At 41.0% G+C, this 20,907-nt stretch overlaps 1 protein-coding gene across 16 annotated transcripts in view; it reads right to left on the reverse strand.

Annotated features, from left to right (window-relative positions):
* The window catches only part of IQSEC1 (IQ motif and Sec7 domain ArfGEF 1), a 315,470-nt gene that overhangs the window by 140,512 nt on the left and 154,051 nt on the right, over positions 1 to 20,907 (reverse strand). For 8 of the 16 annotated variants that reach the window (XM_083726912.1, XM_083726921.1, XM_083726910.1 and 5 more), the window contains one exon: positions 20,654 to 20,698. The exons of 5 other annotated variants lie outside the window; for them this stretch is intronic. In XM_083726912.1, coding sequence (XP_083583038.1) covers positions 20,654 to 20,698 — 45 coding nt within the window. Of the gene's footprint in view, positions 1 to 1,050; positions 1,230 to 12,212; positions 12,994 to 20,653; positions 20,699 to 20,907 lie in introns of those variants that run through there. 3 more of the 16 variants (XM_083726916.1, XM_083726924.1, XM_083726926.1) reach the window with 2 other exon arrangements.

Below are 20,907 nucleotides of genomic sequence, written 5' to 3' on the forward strand. Positions count from 1 at the left end.
AAGGTCAGGATGAATATTCATAAGATAAGAGAAACCACTGCTATATAAATTAACACCAGGAAGTCACTTTTCTAGTGCCCCTCATCTGACCCCAAACCATTATTTGCATTTTGTGAAGAAGCTCAAGTAATCAATCCCACTTTCTATAATGAGTATCTCTTTGTCATCATATGGACCCCCCTTGGGACCCACTGCTTCCTCAGAGTTTTTACTCTTAAGATTTTAGAAAGAAAAATCTATGGTAAATGCCAAGTTCCATTAAAAACAACAACAGAACTGGTTGTTGGAAGTTCATGCAGAAATCCAGACTAGACTGTTCCTTTTAGCACAGTGAATAATTACATAGTGTGAAATACTGTGATTATTTAGATTACGCATTTCCTTGAAGAACACAAAACACCCCGTTCAAAATATACAGCTCAGCCACATAAAGAAGTCATAGCATGAGAGGAATAAGGAAGGAACTCTCTAAGTCGCTGCAAGTAAACACTATTAACTTGCTTAATGGTGCCACTCCCCAAATACGTTTCACTAGAGCCTGCAGTATCAGAGCTTGGAAAAACATTCAGCACACCAAATACGGATTGTCCAAATATGAGCTGACCAGCTTGTTGTACAGTCTGTCCTTGTACTGAAACAGAGGGTCCTTTAAACATATAGGATATCCAAGTAAGGCTGAGAATACAACAGAAGGGCACATTTAGACCCAGCAATTCCTTTTGCTGTTTTTAGTTGTATCGTTCAAAGTTCACTCACAACATCTGTGACTCAAAAGAAGCAAAAGTAAATGCAGAAATATTCATAAAGACTTTTTTTATAGCCCCTAACATTCAACTCCACGCAAAAGAATTTTGCAAAGTAGCAAACGCATTTTGGGATTACAATGTCGGTTGAAATCAAGCAGTTAGGAAAGATAAATATTCTTCATAAATCAGCACTTGCCATTATGAAAGACCTCTATAGTTGTCAGAAGACATCAGAAACACAGCTAAGGGCAAACTGCTAACAGCCTAAGCCCACGGGGGCAGACACACAAGTTTCAAAAGGTACCTGATTGTCCTGACTGAAATGCAGTATTTCCACATCAGATTCCACATTGCGCTGCCATCTCCCTTCATGACCTCCTCTGAAGTGTTGAAAAACACACACTTATTCTGAAGAATCCAGCGTAGTACATTTAGAAGATGCAGAGCAAAAGTTAGCCAAGTTTCAGGAGACAGCTAGGCTCTGATTCATGAACTCAAAACGATTCCTCCAAGCTCCACAGACTTGAACTGAGCAATTCACAGAGGGAAGCCAGCTTTCCCATCAGAGGTCTCAAATTACTGCTTTCTTTACAATCTACAAGAATTGTTTACATTATTCACTAACTAGGATCATTCAGGGCTGCTTGGAAAGTAACATGTCACTGTTTCGGATGATCAAGTTAAAAAAATTACAGTAAGAGAGCAGATTGCCTTTACTGCTTTTAAAAACTCTTGTCTGCAGGGATCCAAAACAGCATTTGCTAGGACAGTACGCTTACAAAATGCACTTAAATCATAAAGTGTAGTCTGTATGAACAGCCAGCAGTTGGATTTTTAAAAACTTGTCTAGCGCCAAAAGAAGTAATGAGTCATTTTCCAATGCTGGGCATGAACACACACTGTAGGAATGAATATCTAAACCTCTTATTATATATAATGTATCAGTCAGCTAGGACACTCAGTTATACTTCAGTAGCTGAAATGTAAATGTTTTAGTGAAACAGTAATAAGCTGTATGAGGGTCACACCTTGTATGGAAGTTAGTTGATTTTATATTGCTACGCAGCTAAAGATACTGATAATATACCACTAATAAATTTTCCATAGTTACTGTATGCAGGTTAAGCATTACTTTTTGCTCACCACACATCTGGAATAAAATGATATCCATCTTTTGATTTGCTGTGCTGATGGGAATAATTTAACCTTGATGGATCCTTTTGCTAAGGCCATCACCAGTGGACATAAATCCTTCTCCGTAAGCCACTGGACATAAATCTCCGTAAGCCATTGGACATAAATCCTTCTCCGTAAGCCATCCCTGCTCTGCATCTTTTTCCTAACAGGGCAACAGGCCACCAGTTATTAGTTTAGGGGCATGGAATTAATTTAATTCATACATCTGGGTTGGCATTGCAGCAATCTTCTTCCTGCGCAGCTCCTGATGCTGGTGCCAGGCTCAAGGAAAACTGGAATGCAGTGATAAAATAAGGGAAGAGGTGCTGAGTTGCAGGTGTAAAATCAGGTTATAAATAATTTAAAATGAACAAACTACATGTTATGTTAGTAGCTTTATGTGTATATGTATGTGTGTGTGTGCGCGCGTGTGTGCTTTTTACTATAGTAAAATCCAGGACAATCCAAATGAGGACCACAGTGTAGAGGGTGGGTAGATGCTAAATCTTTTCCCTCCCACTGCATTGCCCCCCAAAACCTCTACCCTTCCTAATTCACTAAGTGACAAAAGAGGGAAAGGACCCATTGGTGCCAGTGGAAGCCTCCCCCCCCATCTTTTACTATATGGCATTGGGGCTGTCTCTGTTTCTCTTTCTCTTGATTTCAGCATTCTGCATGGATGGGAGGGGTTAAACTTCTTCATGTGCTCTTGATCTGGATTGGCCCTCCAGTGTAAACACACACACACAACCACATAGAGCTTCATACTAGGTCTTTAGTGTAATATGTAGTTTGATCTTAAGAAAACCAAATGTAAAGCACAATAAATTAACATGTTTATTTTGCTATGACTACAGTGGAAATTGGAATGGATGACTTTATAAACATAGCTAAAATGAACATAAAGTTTTTCAGCATGAGTGAAAGCAAAGATGGGAAGTATCTCTTTTTGGAATGGCTTTTGACTCATCATCAGCATACTTGGTTTAACTTACGAAAAATGGAAGTGACCAGTATCACAGTTTATTTGAGAGCACAGAATGTGCTATGGAAATTAGGAATCTGAATTTAGACCTCTTTAGAATAGACCCATTGAAATCAATTGGGCATAGCTTCTCAAAAATGTTTGCACAGGATTTTCCTAAAACTGCCATCTTGAAATGGGTTTAAACAGATGAATGCATTTTCTAGTATGTAAACTTTAAATTGCAAACAATCTGTCTTAGAATTAGCTTGAATGTGTGTGGGGTGTGTTTGTGTGTTAAGGCTGGGAAATCATTGTATAGGGTCCCAACTATATTAAGAATGTTATAAATACAAATTGTAATAAAAGTTTTCTTCACAATAAACAAGTTGCCGTAATATAAAAAGTCTCCCTCAATCTATAGGGCTTTGTTTAGCAGATAAACAAAACAAGGAATAAAAGGATAAAAGCATCATTGTTATGAAAGTGGCCTGCATTTGGTCTTTTTGTTTCCCAGCGCTGCAGTATTCAAATACTTATCTTAGTCTCTTTCATTCATAAGAATCTCTCTAGGTCTTCTGCCTTGCTTTACTGGTAAACAGTACCATGAACTCAACATGAAGATAGGAGACTTGACAAGAACTACAAATTTCAGCTTTCCTGATGGAAGAAACCATGTTGTGCACTTCATTTCCACTAATGAGACTTTGTGTGTCTCCAGTCCTGGGTATCTTCTCCTTCTTTGGCAATCACTCATAGCCGAATAAGATTGTCTTCCATGAACACTTAAATAGCTGTCCAACTCCCCACCCGAAAATTCATGTCTCATCCAATACAGTTTCACTGAACATTGGCTTGTCATTTGTATGAGGAACCTGCTCACTTGAGGGTATTAGAATGCCTCCTTTTACACAGAATCTTTGAATTCTTTTGACTGCCTTACCTCCACCACTATAATATAAAGTTATAGAGCTGTATCTAATGCTAGGCCTAGTAGGCCCATTGAAATGAACAGACATGACTGACATAGGTTTAGTGATGGGTCTACTTTAGCATTGGTTGGGCTACAACCCACATTCGGGTTTTGAAGTGTCTAATCTGCAAAAGTCTGGCCTCCACACACCTTATGCTTACTTTTACCCCTGGGGTTCCATTTATGTAGGATGGTGAAAACTGAAGCAGACAATAAAGGACTCCAACAGCATCTATTCCAAATTGAATGAATGCTCAACAAAAATGGAGTGAAAGACAAAGTGTGGTTCCTTCCCCCTTTCCTAATATTAGAACACGGGGTAATCCAATGTAATTGATTAGCAGTAATTTCAGAACAGAAAAAGAAAGTAATTTATTTGGTGTGACAGCAGCCCTTGTCTTAGGGAGCTTTAAAAGGGGATTAACCCTATCAACTGCTATTAGGCATGAGAGGTAAAGGAACCTGCAGATGCAGAGGCATTACCAGTTTCTGTGTGGGAGATGGAGACAAAGGTGTGGCTGTCGGCTTCATGCCCTGGTTACAAGTTTCGAAGAAGCATCTGGTGGCCATTGCTGAAAACAGGACACTGCAGTGGATGGACCCTGAGCCTGATCCAGGAGGACTTTTCTTACAGTCTATGGCCTCCACCTAAACAAGTGCCTTACATCTGAGGGACACTTACCCTAACAATCAAGAAAATCAACTACATTTTCAGCTTTATCTGCTCAACAATACACCATGTGCCCTAACACCTGAATATTGTAACTTCCTTGCTCATCTATAATGCCTGGCTCTTTAAATAGATTTAAGAGGGAGAGCACCCAATTTTCTTCTTTGCCCCACTAGTCATTAAAACTTTTTTATTTCCCTCAGTGAAATCTACTGTATTTTTCACTCCAGAAGATGCACCTGACCATAAGATGCACCTAGTTTTTAGAGAAGGAAAGGGGGAAAGCCCTGTTTTTTGGGGGATCAGCTCACAGTTGTGCAGCTTCTTTTGCAAAGGCGAAAAGCCCCTTTTTTGAGGATCAGCTCAAAGCCGTTGAGCTTACTTTGCAAAGGGAAAAAATCCTGTTTTTATGGGATTCAATTTACAGTTGTGTAGCTTCTTTAGGAAAGGGAGCCATTTCTACTGTTTCCAGACTGATAATCTAATCAGCCAGTCACATGTTGCTGGGGAAACAAACAGCTTCCATCTGCAGAACATTCAACCATGGAGGTCTGGGCAAGGTGCTGGGGACGGAAAGGGAGCCAGCAATCGACCACACATTCGCTCCATAAGACGCACAGACATTTCCCCTTACTTTTTAGGAGGAAAAAAGTGTGTCTTATGGAGCGAAAAATATGGTAATTAACTCTGCACCTCCGACCATATGCTGATGATGTATTTGAGACTAAGACTGTAGGAAGAGCATTGCTGGATTAGAGCAAAGGACCATGTTGTCCAGCATTCTGTTCCCACAGTGGCCAAGCAGATGCCTAAGGGAAATACAAAGCAGAACACACTGACAATAGCCCTCTCCTGTTGTTTGCTCTCCAGCAGCTGGTATTCAAGTGGCAGCGTGCCTCCAGTGCCCAATGGTAACAAGAGCCATCATAACCAGTAGCCTTGATTGTGAGCTCTCAGGAAACATCTGGGTGAAAACAGGATTCTGGACTTGATAAATCTTGGTCTGCACTAGCCATAATTTAATTTGTGGAACAATGGGGTAGACTTTTATAATATGGTGCCCTGAGCTAGGACAAAATTTGGCGACCTCCCGCTCTTGCCTTCTGTTCTGTGCATGTTCTCAAGTATGCTACATCATAGTTTTGAGTTCCCTTGGCTCCGTGCCCTGTGGGGAGGAACTGTTCTCATTCCCAGAATACCTGCGCTGGGAGCAAAATCAAAATAATGATAGTGATGATGATGATGATAATCAGCTTATAGACTCTGATGATTAAGTATATAAATGCTGTTGAAATGAACAAAATCTCCACTCAAACAGTTTGTGAATTCCAGCAACAAGAAGTAAAAAAACAATCCCAGGTGCATATTACCAATACCTTTAGCAGCTTCCTGTATATAGCAATCCCTCCTGCACACTTAACCACATAGTTGAAGGGAGAATGTCTGATTTTACACTCACTGTTGCCCTTCGCTTTGGCTGCTTTTCTGATATATGGTATCTGTAAGCATCATACTAGAAAGTGACAGAAACTGCAACTTAGTACGTGCCCTTGGGGACCAGAAATGCGCTGTGCAAATCCACCTGAAAGGAAGGCATACACTGTGATAATATGAAGAAGAATTAAGAGACAGATCTCTTAACGTACTAGTTTCCCAAGGCAAAATATATTACCAGGAAAGGTGCCATGAGAGTAAAACTTGATATTCTAAATTCCTAGAGAATCCACAATAAGTAGCAGTTCTTTCCAACTTCAGACCACATGTGTTGTTAGGACTGCAAGCATATTAATTGCCTTTTATCATAGGACAGACAGTGGTGTTTTTCCATTTACATAACCTGAGAGCTAAGCAAAGGGTCACAAATGCAAGGACTGCATGTACTAACTGCTTTGCATGGAAAGATGCTGAAAGCTTTTACATTATTTATGCATTTGCTCCGTGCGTGTCATTTGGATGTTTGCTTTGGTTGGCTGTCTCCCATCATTTTATTACGAAGCAGACTCTGCAGAATGCACAGCACATGCTGTAAAAATTATATGGAATGGCAGTGCATGCTAGAGAGGAGGGAAAGGAGGATATACACACTCAGCTGCTTTGCAGTTGCAGCAAATTTCTCCAACACTAGCTTCTTTGGAGAGCTGTACTGCAGGCACTATGACTCACAGGCCAGCTCTGGGTGAAGTCACTGTCAAATGAAAGCAAAGCATTTGTTCTTAGCAACAACTACAATCGTGAACTCTACATACAAGTTCAGAAGAGGTCTCTTTATTCATCCCTCCCCCCTTTGATTTCCAGCTTACTGCTATTGTCTTCCTCATGATATGCAGGGTCTCCAAGGAGAGGGACTTATTCATGAGGCAATATAGACAGTGATCCAGCTGATATCCAATCCTAAGCATACTTACTTGGAAGCAAGTCCCATTAAACTCAGTGGGATTTAGTTCCTGGTATATAATGTTACAGGCCACCCTAATCCCTACCAAGCCGGGCACGGGATTCCAGGTGTCTTGGCCTTCAACCAGGGTCTGTGGTTCTTTGGAGAACTAAAGACATGGCAGAGGTAGTTGTGGCTTTAAAAAATATGATTTATTCACATATTTACACCTGAATCTAGATGGAGGGAGTCCAGATCTTACCACATGGTCATCCCAAGAGGGGCTTGTTCCCCACAGCAGTGCAGCAGTGGAGTCCAAGGCATCTCTCTCAACCTGCCAAAATGGTTCTGGGCTTTTCTCAGCTATCCCAAGCCTCCTGCCAAAGGCCCCAAACTCTTCCTGTGACATCACTCCCAGTTACCTTGGCCAGCTTCCAAATCCCCTGTCTCTGTTCTCACTTCAAGGCAGTGGGGGAAGGACAGTTCTCTTGCACTGCCAGTGGCCCTGTATTGTTTCTTAATGGTCCTAAGCTTGGACAGAGGTCCTTTTGCACAGGTTAGCCCAGGAATTCCTTTGCAGCTTGTATTTCTCCCTTCATATATCAAATAGTCAAAATAGTAGTATTTAATGATTTCAAGGGTTTAGCCCCTTCTCCCAGCAACCTTTAACAGTATGCACAGGACTAGGCTGTGGCGCTGTGGGTTAAACCACAGAGCCTAGGACTTGCCGATCAGAAGGTTAGCGGTTCGAATCCCCGCAATGGGGTGAGCTCCCATTGCTTGGTCCCTGCTCCTGCCAACCTAGCAGTTTGAAAGCACCTCAAAGTGCAAGTAGATAAATAGGTACTGCTCCGGCGGGAAGGTAAACGCCGTTTCCGTGCGCTGCTCTGGTTCGCCAGAAGCGGCTTAGTCATGCTGGCCACATGGCCCGGAAGCTGTACGCCAGCTCCCTCAGCCAATAAAGCGACATGAGCACTGCAACCCCAGAGTCGGTCACGACTGGACCTAATGATCAGAGGTCCCTTTACCTAGGCTGCAAGATAGGAGGAAACTGGCCTCTATCTCAGGGACTATAAATACACATAATAGCTCAAATTGAATTAACTCTTTTTCCTGCATACTGTTTCCCCCTCCAAACAAATGTATAAGCAATTCTTCTCACTTCATTATTACATAGTATGAATGATGTCCGACAGCTTTTATTTCTTCGAAGAAGCTATGTAAAAGCAACTTATTTTAATATTAATGCTGCCTTTTATCTCCAAACTGATGAAACTGAAGTTCTAAGCACATGGTATAGTCCTCTCAGAAACAGAAGGGAAAAAAAGAAAGAAAGAAAAAAGGCAGAGTACGATTTAGAATAGGCAGACATGCTTCAGTAATGCACAAATTAGGGGTTCAGAAGCGGATTCATTTCCCTGCATGTGCAAGCCCCCTTCTCAAAAGTAAAGTAATGTGAGGACAGGAAGGATTAGGCAATTTTGACCATAGAAGCTGTCACTTCTGAAACCACTGGTGTTCCAAAAAACCCTTATGATTGACAATGTAATATAACTGTATCCTATCACTATACTGAAAGAACAAACCATGTACTCTAGTTAAAACTGATTAATCTCATAATGCCACTGCCTGCCACTGATACAACAAAACAGGGGCCTAAACAAAAGCGAAAACAGATGACCATAATGACACACATGATCTACAGCATCTGTGCCTTCCTTTAAAATTGCATGTAAATTAAGGCTAATGACTCCCTTAGTGGCTTCTATTGTGCAAATACAGTGTAAACTTGATGAAGGTAGACAGGAAAGTAATATAGGCCTTAAGGGTCTTGGACAAGAATATTGGGAGAGAAACACCTCCTAAGTGTCTGAGTGGCCCAATTTGAATATGCATTAAGGCTAAAGCTGTGAACAAGCACCAGAGCAAGGGGAGGAGCTCAAGGGGGCAACGGGGAGAATGTGACCTAGTCTTATTTTCCCTGGCTTGTTAACTGACACTAAGCCAGAATTCCCCAGTTTGGATATAATGGGGAAATTTGGTTTAATACAAGCCAGGATCTTTACAGGAATCTGGCAAACAATGGGAGGAGATACAGGGCCAGGCAGAATAGCTCAGTCCCAATGCCTGTTCTGGGTTTCATAAAGTATAGTTTGTGAACATTCAGACCATTGTCCACGTTTCGTCAGCATTCTGGTTAACACAATCCATTCAACATACAAAAATGCAATGAAGCACTCAGTTTAAGGATGGAATGCACACTGCGTGTTCCATGGAGAAGTTGTAGAAAACAATGAGAGTGGTCCCTGTTCCAGTCATTGTCTGTAGAATTCTAAGTGCCTAGACAGTTGTCCATGATGTTATAAGTCTCCACACACCAGTACCATATTCCTGGCATAATTGTTGGGTGGGGTGTGGACTTTAAGACAATGACACAATTCCCCATAGCAACTACTTCTATGTTACAATTGGATTGTTGCCATGTAGAGGTCCTTTTCAGCAACATCCCTGTGAGAATGATTTTCTCCAGATATTACTTCTGACCAAGTGTGAAGGATTGCAGCAACTGACCTTTGAAGAATGTTAGTGATTTAGTGTTTACCATTGCTGCGAACAGATTGTTTTTATCACCTTTTACTTTACTTTTTATATAGTGTTAAGAGCAACATTTCTCACTTGCTGAATTATAGAAACAGAACACTTGACTTAGTCATTCTTTGCATAACCTGCAGTAATGTCATATGATTGTATAACAGATTGTCACAGATTAAATGGACACTTGAACCTTTGAAAGCATGGGGGAAATGAAGAGGCTACATTTGAATTACAGTACAGATTTGGCCTATACATACTGAAATACCCATGGACTTGACAGAAAGACTCTCTTGTGGCCATGAACAGGATCTGAGTTGCCCTACAACAAAGAACTCCTGCCACTAGAGATAACATGCATGGCATTTTTTAATATGTATTTACAATACACACAGTACATGAGCTGTTGTCCTGGATTGACAAGAGAAACAAGACAGACATTCCTGATTCCTGCATATTACTTATTATGATTATTTAAATTTTTATACTGTCCTTCACCCACAGATTTCAGGGTGGTCCCCAACATAAAAATACAAGAGGAAAAAAAACACAAAATACAGGCAGGGAGCAAGTCCCCCAGACTCACAGCTGAGATGGTCTCACGTTTTCATTCCTCAGAAACGACAAGGCCTAGGGGGTCACCCAAAGCCATTTTGTACCTTCCAATAATTTCTTTATGTATGTTATTCTGAAAATAAACTAGATTTTACTGCAGCAGTAGCAATAGCATTGCACCTATAAAAGACGGTGCTATAGTGTTTGACTTGAAAGTATGTAAAATAGTTTGATTCAAGAAACAGATTAAATGTTTATGCAATATTTCAGTGCATCATTGCCAGTTATATCCTTTTCCACCTCAGGTCTCTCACATTGTTCAAGGAGTGGGTGCATGATATTGGATGCAGAGTGTCTTGACTGTCTTGTGTTATTTTTAATAGCTTGGAAGCCAGTGATAACATTTTTCTTTTAGCTGCACTTGCAAAATCCTTTCTTCCTTTATGTAGCTTTAGCATGAAAGAATGATAAAAATCTGAATGGCACGGTCTAACATCCACACACAGAACACCTGCTGAACAAAGTATTAATCAAATTCAGATTTTTATTTCAGGTCTTGTAAAACACGCGCTCATTCTTGCACATCCACCCACACCTTCACACTTTCTCCAAATGCCCAAACTTTTCTTGTTGGCCTTCTGGCATTTTCCCAAGAACATTAAGAACAAGACATAAACCTCTAATGAAGAAGAACTAGAAACTGGGTAGTATATTTTTACATTCATCATGCATTATGTGCAATCCTGTTTTCACACACCTTTTTGTCACTTTTAAGGCAGCAAAAAATGTTTTCTTTAAATATCTTCTAAATGTCCTGTGTGACCCATTTAAAATAGTCAAAGCTTTGAATGCCATTATTTATTTATTTATTTATTTATTTATTTATTTATGCATTGCATGTATACTCTTGTATGTAAATCCAGACTTTTTCAGTTGCAGGGTAAACTCTAAATATAGATAGATGGATAAGCAGGTATTTGTAAGGGAATAAATTAGAATTTATTCCAATTAATATGAAATAGTACTAATTAGGCATGTGTTAGCAGGGTTGAAAAATGTGTTCTATAGTTAAATTGTATTACACTACAGAGTTGAAGGAAAACACCCAACATTTTAGGAACAAATATATCTAACTGAAACAGTAAATATAAGAATGAACTGTCCATCCTTTAAGAGTGAAGTTCAATCTTCTGCACCATGATTTTGCTAAGTTTGGAAACTTAACTTGAAAAAGGAGTTTACACGCTTCTCCCACAATGTTGGAAAGCAAAGGGTCCCAACTATGTTTGTTTACTTAGATATCATGTTTTAAAAGGGCATATTTCATTGAAAACGACTGGAAGAGTTTCCCTTTCACCCCTGCAATCTTCATACAATAGATAGACCTGCAATTATCATTCACAAAAAGCACCTTCTGTGTTTAAAATGGACTTTATGATTTCATGGGGGGGTGGGGGTGAAATAACACAGCCTTCATGTTTTGCTGTGAATACTGAACTACTTATACATGTTTTCTTCATTAATAAGCTATTCTGAATACTGAGACCTCCGAAGATTAGATAAAAACATCAGGATAAGTGCACCACACATGTCAAATTAAATTCCTTATGCTGTTATTCCATTACTTTGGCAAGAACAATGCATCCGGCACCCAGTCCCATTACTTCTGACCATCGGTCACCATCTATCATTTCAGTTTTCTGTCAGAGCTGCTGCGGTGTGCAATTGATTTCCTACCATATGAAACAAACTGTTCTATTAAAACTTTTTTCCTTGTAGGAACATAAATCTACATTACATAAAAATCCAAGACATTCCAAAACAATACCCAAGCACCAATTCCGTAATGTAAAAACTTAGCATTAACAGCTGTTCTAGTGCAAGAGAAAATCAGAGTGAATTAAAATAAACAAGGGCTGTTTTAGCTTATTTGTTTCAAATTAAATGGTATCCGCAGCACATCATCATCCAGGCAGAGAAGAAGTAGCAATGGCTACTATAGTTAAAAGGAACAAGCAGATTTACACCCTTTGTAGTAAGTCTGCATTAATTTCCCCACCACACCCCTTTCCACACCATGCAAATATGCCTTACAGCAAGTGAATGCAGCAGCCTGCAGCCATTTACTACTGAAAAGCATTTTAGATTTCATATTTCCTTACCTTTTATAGAAGCCATGAAGAGGCTGGAGACATAGAAACTGCCAGTAATCCAAGCAGAAGGCCTTTAATTTCAGCATTTTAAAACAGTTCAACTGCAGCAAGTGGAATCTTTTTCACTTTTTATTTTTTTAAAAAAACCACACACACAATGTCCTACTTTTTGCAGGAGAAAAAAGAGAGAGACCAAACGGTATTGCATACAATACCCCTCCCCTTTTCTAGACAGACAGCCGTGTATTTTCTAGTTGCCGCCAATATATGCAAGCTCTTTATCCACATGGCACCGCACCTGCATAGCTACAGTGCATGAACTACTTTAATACAAAGAGACAGTAGCACAAAGGCTACAAATTCGTTTACTTTGTTAGTTGCTCCTCATTTCAGCTAATCTTCCCTGAGTTCATCCACATAGCCAGTAGTTGCTATTACACACAAACAAAAGGACGAAAAAATAATAACAGTGCTACTTCCAGCCATTCCAAAAGCTCTTTGATAATAAATCATTAGCATATATTCCGGTCAGGATTCTTGGGGGCCGCTCAGAAAGCACCCCTAGAGCTCACAAATTCCTAGGGAACAGACAAGCAAATATCACACTCTGCTGAGTAGAAACGTCCTGTGATCCCAGAAGATTTGAGACAGCATCATATGGAAACTCCTCAGTTCTGTCACTACGCTGGATACAACTTTTTTTTTAATATATATAAAAAAGCCGGCTCCTCTGGTGTGAATCACATCTGCTTCATTGTCTGCCAAGCCACCTATGAAAAATGTTGGTTTCCTTATGACTGGGAGTGGAAGGGAGGTGGGAAGTGACAAGCCTAAGTGCAGACCCCTCCCCACTCACAAAATAAATTATGCTTATCTTAATCCCAACACACTTTGCCCGTTAAGGTCTCTGTGAAGAAAAAAAACTAATCATCTGAACCACATGGTGCACAGTGGGGCACGCTCCCAGCTATAAAAGCCAGCAAGATAAAGCACACACCCCCCCAAAGATAGGTTGATTCCAGTTGCTATGGTAACAGGAACACATTGATAAAATCTAAAATGGAAGCACGATGACAGCTTTCCATTGGCTCACACGGATCTAATGTGTCTGTAACAAGCAATGCTCGGGCACTATTAGAGCAATCTCATCAGCTGAGGATGAATTTGGGACTTGGCTAATTAACAGCAGTGTGAAACAACAGCTAGTCCTCATTTAGTTACAGTGGAAAGGCAGACCATTTTTATTCTAATGGGAGCCCATAAGCAATTAGCAAGGATATGCTTTGAGAAAAGGAGTTTTAAAATTAGAAGCATTTTCTATTTAAATCCTTTGGGTGAAATAGGAATGATAAAAGCAGCTTTCATTTATCACCCTCTGAAACCTCAATCCATTTAGGTCTCTTATCTTTTAAAGAGAGACACTATAGGATTCAATTCTGCATTTTATGTTATTTTTTAAAAATGTAGTGATTTCCTCTGCAAACATTCTTACTAGCTATAATGAAGTATTCAAAAAATTAACGACAAGCGCATATTAAAAGAACACATTTGTGGAAACTGAATTACTCTTAGAAAATATGTTCTTCTGCCTTCTGACCACTCATCTTATGCTAATGTAATTTCTTGAAAAGCATCAAGCAAAACAAGATTTTAAAAGGAAGATTTATGTAAAAATATTTTGATTTTTAAAATGGTAGCCTTTTCTAACAACACTGAGTAACTTCCCTGTGTGCATATGGATAGAACAAGGAAAACAACGAGGTGGTAAATGCAAGTAATGACTGATATGGTGGTATGCTGAAGACCTAGATAGGGGCAGAATGGGGTGTTTGCTAGGGTTGCCATATGTCTGGAATTTCCTGGACATACTCGGAAGCAGTGTCCAGGCAGAAATCAGCAAAAATGTCTGGGAAAATCTGAACGTATGGCAACCCATGTTGGCAGTGTCCTTTGGGTCGATTTCCCTTAAAAAGCGCCCAATGTAACCCCTGTGTAAATGGGGAGGTGCCTGTATAACTTTTTACTGTTGTTCCCCGTAAATATTTTTTTTCCAATCAAGCGGCTTGAGCAAAAATAACCGCTAACATTGCAAGAAGGTAGAGCAATATAAGTATTCCATTTCCACTGTGCTTGTTTCCAGTGAGATGAGTCCCCCCCCTTTAATGTGTATCATCAGTATAATGCTTGTTTTATTCAAGTGTACATTTTAGGTGGTGGGGAGGGAGAGCTTTATGAGACAGCAGTTACACCTGAGCCTACATCTCAAACATCTTATCTCCACTTTGGAGGTAGCAGAGTGGTATCTACATCTGTATTCTGACATAGACTAGATACTCCCAATGTATCCCATGCTTTAGATATGCCCCATATAGCACTATTCTTTCAGAATCCAGTGAAGAGGATTATCCAGAGCACATTTGCAAGAAATTTGGCTGCACATAATTTCAGAAAGCACCTCATTAAGAATATATTGCATGTTCATCCATTCATTTGGCTTGTAAAGTATTCACAGAAATGTTGTGCATGAATACTGAAGTGGTTGCTATGAAAGATGACACTGGGAATGGGTTGGGCAATGTAAAAGAACCATTCTAGAAGTGAAAAGGCTTATCACTTCAAAGTAAATGTTAACACATTATAACCCACAGTAGAAATCTCATTGGCGTTGACACTTCAGCCTTTGGGACTGGAGCTGTGATTTCTCATGTAGTATCTGGTGGGTGAGAATGGGCCGTAGCCTTGTTTTGCTTCTAGAAATTTAAGCCCTACAGAGATCAACTATGCTCCATTAGATCAGAAAGCTTTAAGCCCTCTTTGGGGAGTTAGGAAGCTTGGCCATTCCCCGCTTCCCTGCATGATAGGAAACTAACACTAATAATATTAACTCCTGCTGCCCATTTTGCTTTTAGTAGGATGGATTCTAGAGACAGCTACTGCCCACATCCAAAGATGGGCATTGTTCTTAGCAGCTTATAATCATGACACTAAATATAAGTCTGTTTCTGTAATAGATGGCCTTTCTCAACTTTCCTCTCAAGAGGTAGGTAAAGTAAAGGGACCCCTGACCATTAGGTCCAGTTGTGACCGACTCTGGGGTTGTGGCGCTCATCTCGCTTTATTGGCCGAGGGAGCCGGCGTACAGCTTCCGGGTCATGTGGCCAGCATGACTAAGCCGCTTCTGGCGAACCAGAGCAGCGCACGGAAACGCCTTTACCTTCCCACCAGAGTGGTACCTATTTATCTACTTGCACTTTGATGTGCTTTCAAACTGCTATGTTGGCAGGAGCAGCGGGCGCTCACCCTGTCACGGGTATTTGAACCGCCGACCTTCTGATTGGCATGTCCTAGGCTCTGTGGTTTAACCCACAGCGCCACCCATGTCCCTCAAGAGGTAGGTAGCAGTACACAACTGAGAAATCAACTAACAACAAGACATTCATAGCTCACATTCAGATCTACTCAAGAACACCAGTAGTTCTGAAGCAAATGTGTCACACTAGCAACTACATTTGTGCAACTACTTTAAATGTATGGAATAAGTGGCAGGAGTCAGGAGTAGGTTCCCCCAGTGCTCTTTGGGCATGGCAGGAGACTGTGGTGACACCAGGCCTGTAAGCTATTCAAAATTCAGACTTTAGGCTGTAGAACGGGGCACGTGAGTTTCTCCACTACCACCTAAAGCAAATAGTTGGCCAAATTCTTTATGCAAACCAACCCCCCTCATCTAACACACACAAACACACACACACACACACACACACACACACAGGCAGTTGTTAGCAGTACCTAAATGAAACAGATTTATTACGAAAGGATTTCTTGTAAATCCACTTTACTCTTCCATTATTTGGCTATGGGTTCTATTCTATCTTTATATTATCTACACACAACTGCACATGCATACACACAATCTGAAGCAAATATGCTCAAATTAAATTATTCATCAGGAGAAACAAGGAAGGGAGAAAGTTAATCACTGCAGAAACAGCAGGGCACTATCAAAAGCATTTTGTGGTAGAAGGTTCAGACCTTTTCTGAGACCTCTTCCTGCTTTTCGATGAAGAAAAAATAAGTTTGTCACTCTCTGCATTCAAAATGTAGGTGCTTAGTGGTTTAAAAAAATACTCACCCAGACACTTTGACAGCTTCTAATACTGAGTATACTGTACTGTGCTTAAAGCAAATGCTAATGGGGACTTTTGTGAATGAAAGGCGCAACAATCTCAACACCCATGCTCTCCATCTTTCCTCTCTTTCCCTTGGAAAACAAACAAGTAAAAATGCATTAAGTTTCATCTCACGCTCAGCCTGAATATAAAGCCGGTTCTTTGAAAGGGCATTTTTCTGCTCCTTTCTTTGTCTTCAGATTCACAGGCTTAAACAGCATAGTAACTTTTGGACGGAGTGCAGCTTCCGCATTGTGATGTTCAGTGAGCTGCGTTCAGCTGTTGTATATTCATTTATGGAACTCAGTGGACGGCAGCAAACGAAAAGAGAGTACTCTAAGAGGCCATTAAGAAGAAGCTATGGTGAAGAAGCTGAAAAAAATATAGTACACCTCCTCTTGAAGAATAGTTGCCTTAGCAATCAGTGATGCAGAAGCAAGACTTTAGTTAAAAAGGCATTGGTGAGAGAATATGAACTAACTGCAGCATAAGTTCAGATTCTGGCCTACATTGCAATGAAATGCTCTTGAAAAATAATAATGAAGACAAGTGAAATATATATATTCTTGCCCCACGGGTACAATGATTTTATGCAATTTGCTTAGAGGTGTCTCGGTGAATTGCCATAGAACCTTTCAAGAAACCACAACCATTGTTACTCTTGCAGCATGATGCATAAACATTCTAACTAGTTAAAGTCAAAACGGGGGAAAGTTAAAGACAGAGGCAGTAATTGGAAAGCAGGATAAGCATCTGTGTTTGAGCTGCTAGCTGTATCAAATTCTCTGGGACTCTACATACATCTTACAAAACCCAATTTCAAGGCTTCGAAAATAAAATAAAAGCATAAAGTTTACACTTGCAGGGATGTGGGAAACCAGCTTTGGTCTTCCATGGCATGTCCACTGACCACTCCAAGCATAATCCTATGCATTTCTACTCAGAAATAAGTTCAATCAGACTTTTTCCCAGGTACGTTTGTATAGAACTATGGACTAAAAACCTTTAAGCCTTGCCCCTCGTGAAATTATGTGTACATCACTACACAGTGACTTGCACGACTGTATAAGGATAAGGTAGCAACAGCCCCCTGGCCCTGCTGGTGTGGATGTGTCCCATCTACCCACTTATGAAAAGCTCACCATCCTTTTGTCAAGCAAGGAGGGCAAAAACCACAATAAAAGAAGTTTTGAATAGACTAAAATGTTTGTGAAAATCCTCTACCTGGATTGATCTGCACTAAAAAACTAACCATACCATACTACCAAGAACTTGATATTCCTCTATCTCTAGTTGTGTTGAGGTTTTTTTTAAGCTTTGGTTGGATATTTTCCAGAGTGCACACTCATTCAAAATGAGCATCATCACATTTCCCCCAACTGCTGCTTACTATTTTGGCTTATAGCATCATGTGTTCCAGTTTGACACATTCAGAGGGAAGTAAGTCATCGCTGGCAGAGACTATAGCAAATGTTATTTTAAACCGAACAAATCTTTAAGCAAACGGGGACTTTGAAGCAATCTTTCTGTGTGATTCCTACAATTTTTAAACATTCTTATACAATGCAGCTCTATGATACAGTTGCATCAAGGAAGTAATATTTAACCCAGGACTGAGATGTTGTATACATCTTCTGCCTCCCAGGACTTCAAGTGCAGCAGCTGACAATCATGTCATTGCTATTACAGTGTGCCTCCAACCTCTAGAGGTGTTCAGGCCACCCTCTATGGAAAAGTTTACAAATTCTCCCAAGGAATATTTATGGCCCGATAGGCAACTAGTTTGGGCAATGTAATATGAGGTCCCCAGGTCAACCTCATTCAGGCAACTCACAAAAGGAATCATCATCACGCCACCATCATTTATTAGTCACTTTTGTTCGAAAGCACATCAAACTGCAAATAGATAAATAGGTAAGGCGGGAAGGTAAACAGCATTTCTGTGCGCTGCTCTGGTTCGCCAGAAGCGGCTTAGTCATGCTGGCCACATGACCTGGAAGCTGTACGCCGGCTCCCTCGGCCAATAAAGCGAGATGAGCGCTGCAACCCCAGAGTCAGCCACGACTGGACCTAATGGTCAGGGATCCCTTTACCTTTACTTTCTTTCATTTGCCTTCAGCTCAACTGAAGGTGGTGTGTACATCCATTCAAGGAGAAACAGGGAGTCTGTTCAACTTGGCATACCTCCACGCGAAGACAAAAGTGTGGTGGGTCCTTATCTGAGACATGTTGTTTGCAGATGACACAGCCTTGATAGGTCACTCCAAGGAAGCTCTACGGAGTCTCATATACCATTTTGCCCAAGATTGCATGATGTTCAGCCTTACCATCAGCCTGATGAAGAGCAACACCCTGTGTCAGGACACTGCCAGCATTTCATGCATCTGCATTGGTGACCACCACACTTGAGGTGATAGACAATTTTGTCTATCTGGGCTCCACCATAACCAGCAACCTCTTCATCGACACTGAACTGGACAAGTGTATTGGCAAGATAGCTACAACAATTGCTCGCTTCTCTAAAAGGGTGTGGGATAATATGATGCTGATGACCAATACAAAAATGAAGGTCTACCAGGCTTGTGTGTTGAGCATGCTGCTTTATGGTAATGAGACGTGGGCAACTTGCACCCACCAGGACTGGTGCCTTCTGCATCACTATGTCAGGAAGAATTTGGGCATCATAAGGCAAGACAGAGTCTCAAACAAAGATGTGCTCTCCCAAGCCCATATTCCTGGCATGTTTGCACTCCTGTCTCAGTGACATCTACGCTGGCATGGTCATGTCCAAAGAATGGAAGATAGCAGGATCCCCCAGAACATGCTTCAGGCACCAGGCCCACTGGCAGACGAACTCTGAGTTACAAAGATGTCTTCAAATGTGACATGAAGGATGGCAACATTAACCCCCCCCATGTGGGAATATCTTGCAGACAACCACATCGCCTAGAGACAGTCAGGTCATGTATCCACAGCTGTGACCAGAGGAGTAATGACTGCTGGGAGGAGTTCAGAAAGAAGAAATGCCATGGTGCATCTGCAGATGCCTTCATCTGCTCCACCTGCAACAAAACATGTATCTCCCGTATCAGTATCTACAGCCACAGCAGGCACTGTAACTCTCCAACAGTTTGACTTCACCTCCAAAGACGCACTCTTCCATTATCTTCCAACAGAGACGGATGCCAACCAACCAATCAGGTCTGGAAATGTATAGGGTCCCTTATTAGCAGTCCAGTGTTGTGCCTTTAACATTTACCAATTCAGGCTGCAACCCTTTACATACCAGAGAACAATCCCCATGGAATTCAGTGTTGCTCACTTCCGAGTAATGTACAATTATTGTGGCATGAGTTCACACTAGAAATCGTGAGAGAAGGGACCACTTCTCAGCCACTTAAATGCTAAGTATGCATGAAACTGCAGTGTTTCATTGCAGAGGAGGAAGACAGAGAGAGAACCAGGGCAGGTGGCAGTCAAACAACTTTTCTCCCAGCAGAGAACTGCAACAGCACGGACCTCTTCTGAAGCAAAGCAAGACATTTTGCTAGATATTTGTAGAACAACAGTACTCAAGTGCCCACAATGTCTTTGCAGAGGAGGAGGATGCAGAAAATACCAGAACTTTGGAACATCTTTGTGACCTTTCACTGGCCACACCCCATGACTTCTTAGTAGCCCCATCAGAAATACACTTTCACAAGTATCTTAAGTTTTGTGTGAAAGGTAATCATTTCTTTCTTTGTGTGATGCTTTGAACTTCACGTTGAAAAAGATCGAGCCACTAGTGAGCCGCAAAGGAACGGCGAGGACAGTCTGGGGCAGCTCCCCAGCAACAACCCTGTTCCAGTGATGTTACACAACACGGATGTTGCCGCCTCAGCTGCATCAGAAGCTGAGGAAGAAGAAAGCAGCAACAAAACAGGAGAGTTGTGGAGAACTCCTGTGGCAATGAGTGTCCTTGGAAGATGTAACTGCAGGCAGGCAGGTGGACCAGTGCAGGGTGGGCTTTGCAAGCCTTCTGGCTATTTCTGTTGCTGCCACCATTGGTTACTGTGGGAGTTTTAGGCAAACTATGGGGATGGGGTGGGTTGAAGGAGCTGTGAGGAGCTGGGGGTTGGGACAAGGTGAAAATGAGGGGAGTGGCAGGTAGGCGGGGTTAGTGAGCAGTGCAAGTAGGGGAGGCAGCACCTAGTAAAATCAAAATCAAAAATAGTGTTGTCACACTGAGGTTAACCCTTCTATTTATGTTTTTTTAAAATATGCAGTGTAGTTTTACAATACCTGAGTGGATCGGTTGAAAGGCTGCTTCGTGTTTCCAAGGAAGTCCTGAGATAATTGCAAAAGAATAAAATTAAAAATATTAAACACAGATTTTGACAAGCGCACAAAGAAAGTCCCATACCAAAATAAGTTGTTTAACATTTAAAGGTTTTTTTAAACTGCATATTAGAATACACTGAATAATGTGATTTTAACTTGGATTTAAAGCCTGCCAATTAGCTTCGAAAAACAATTTTTTAGCTGAATGTCATATG

Source organism: Podarcis gaigeae (genome assembly GCF_964106915.1).
Source record: "Podarcis gaigeae genome assembly, chromosome: 2".
Taxonomy (NCBI): Eukaryota; Metazoa; Chordata; class Lepidosauria; order Squamata; family Lacertidae; genus Podarcis; species Podarcis gaigeae.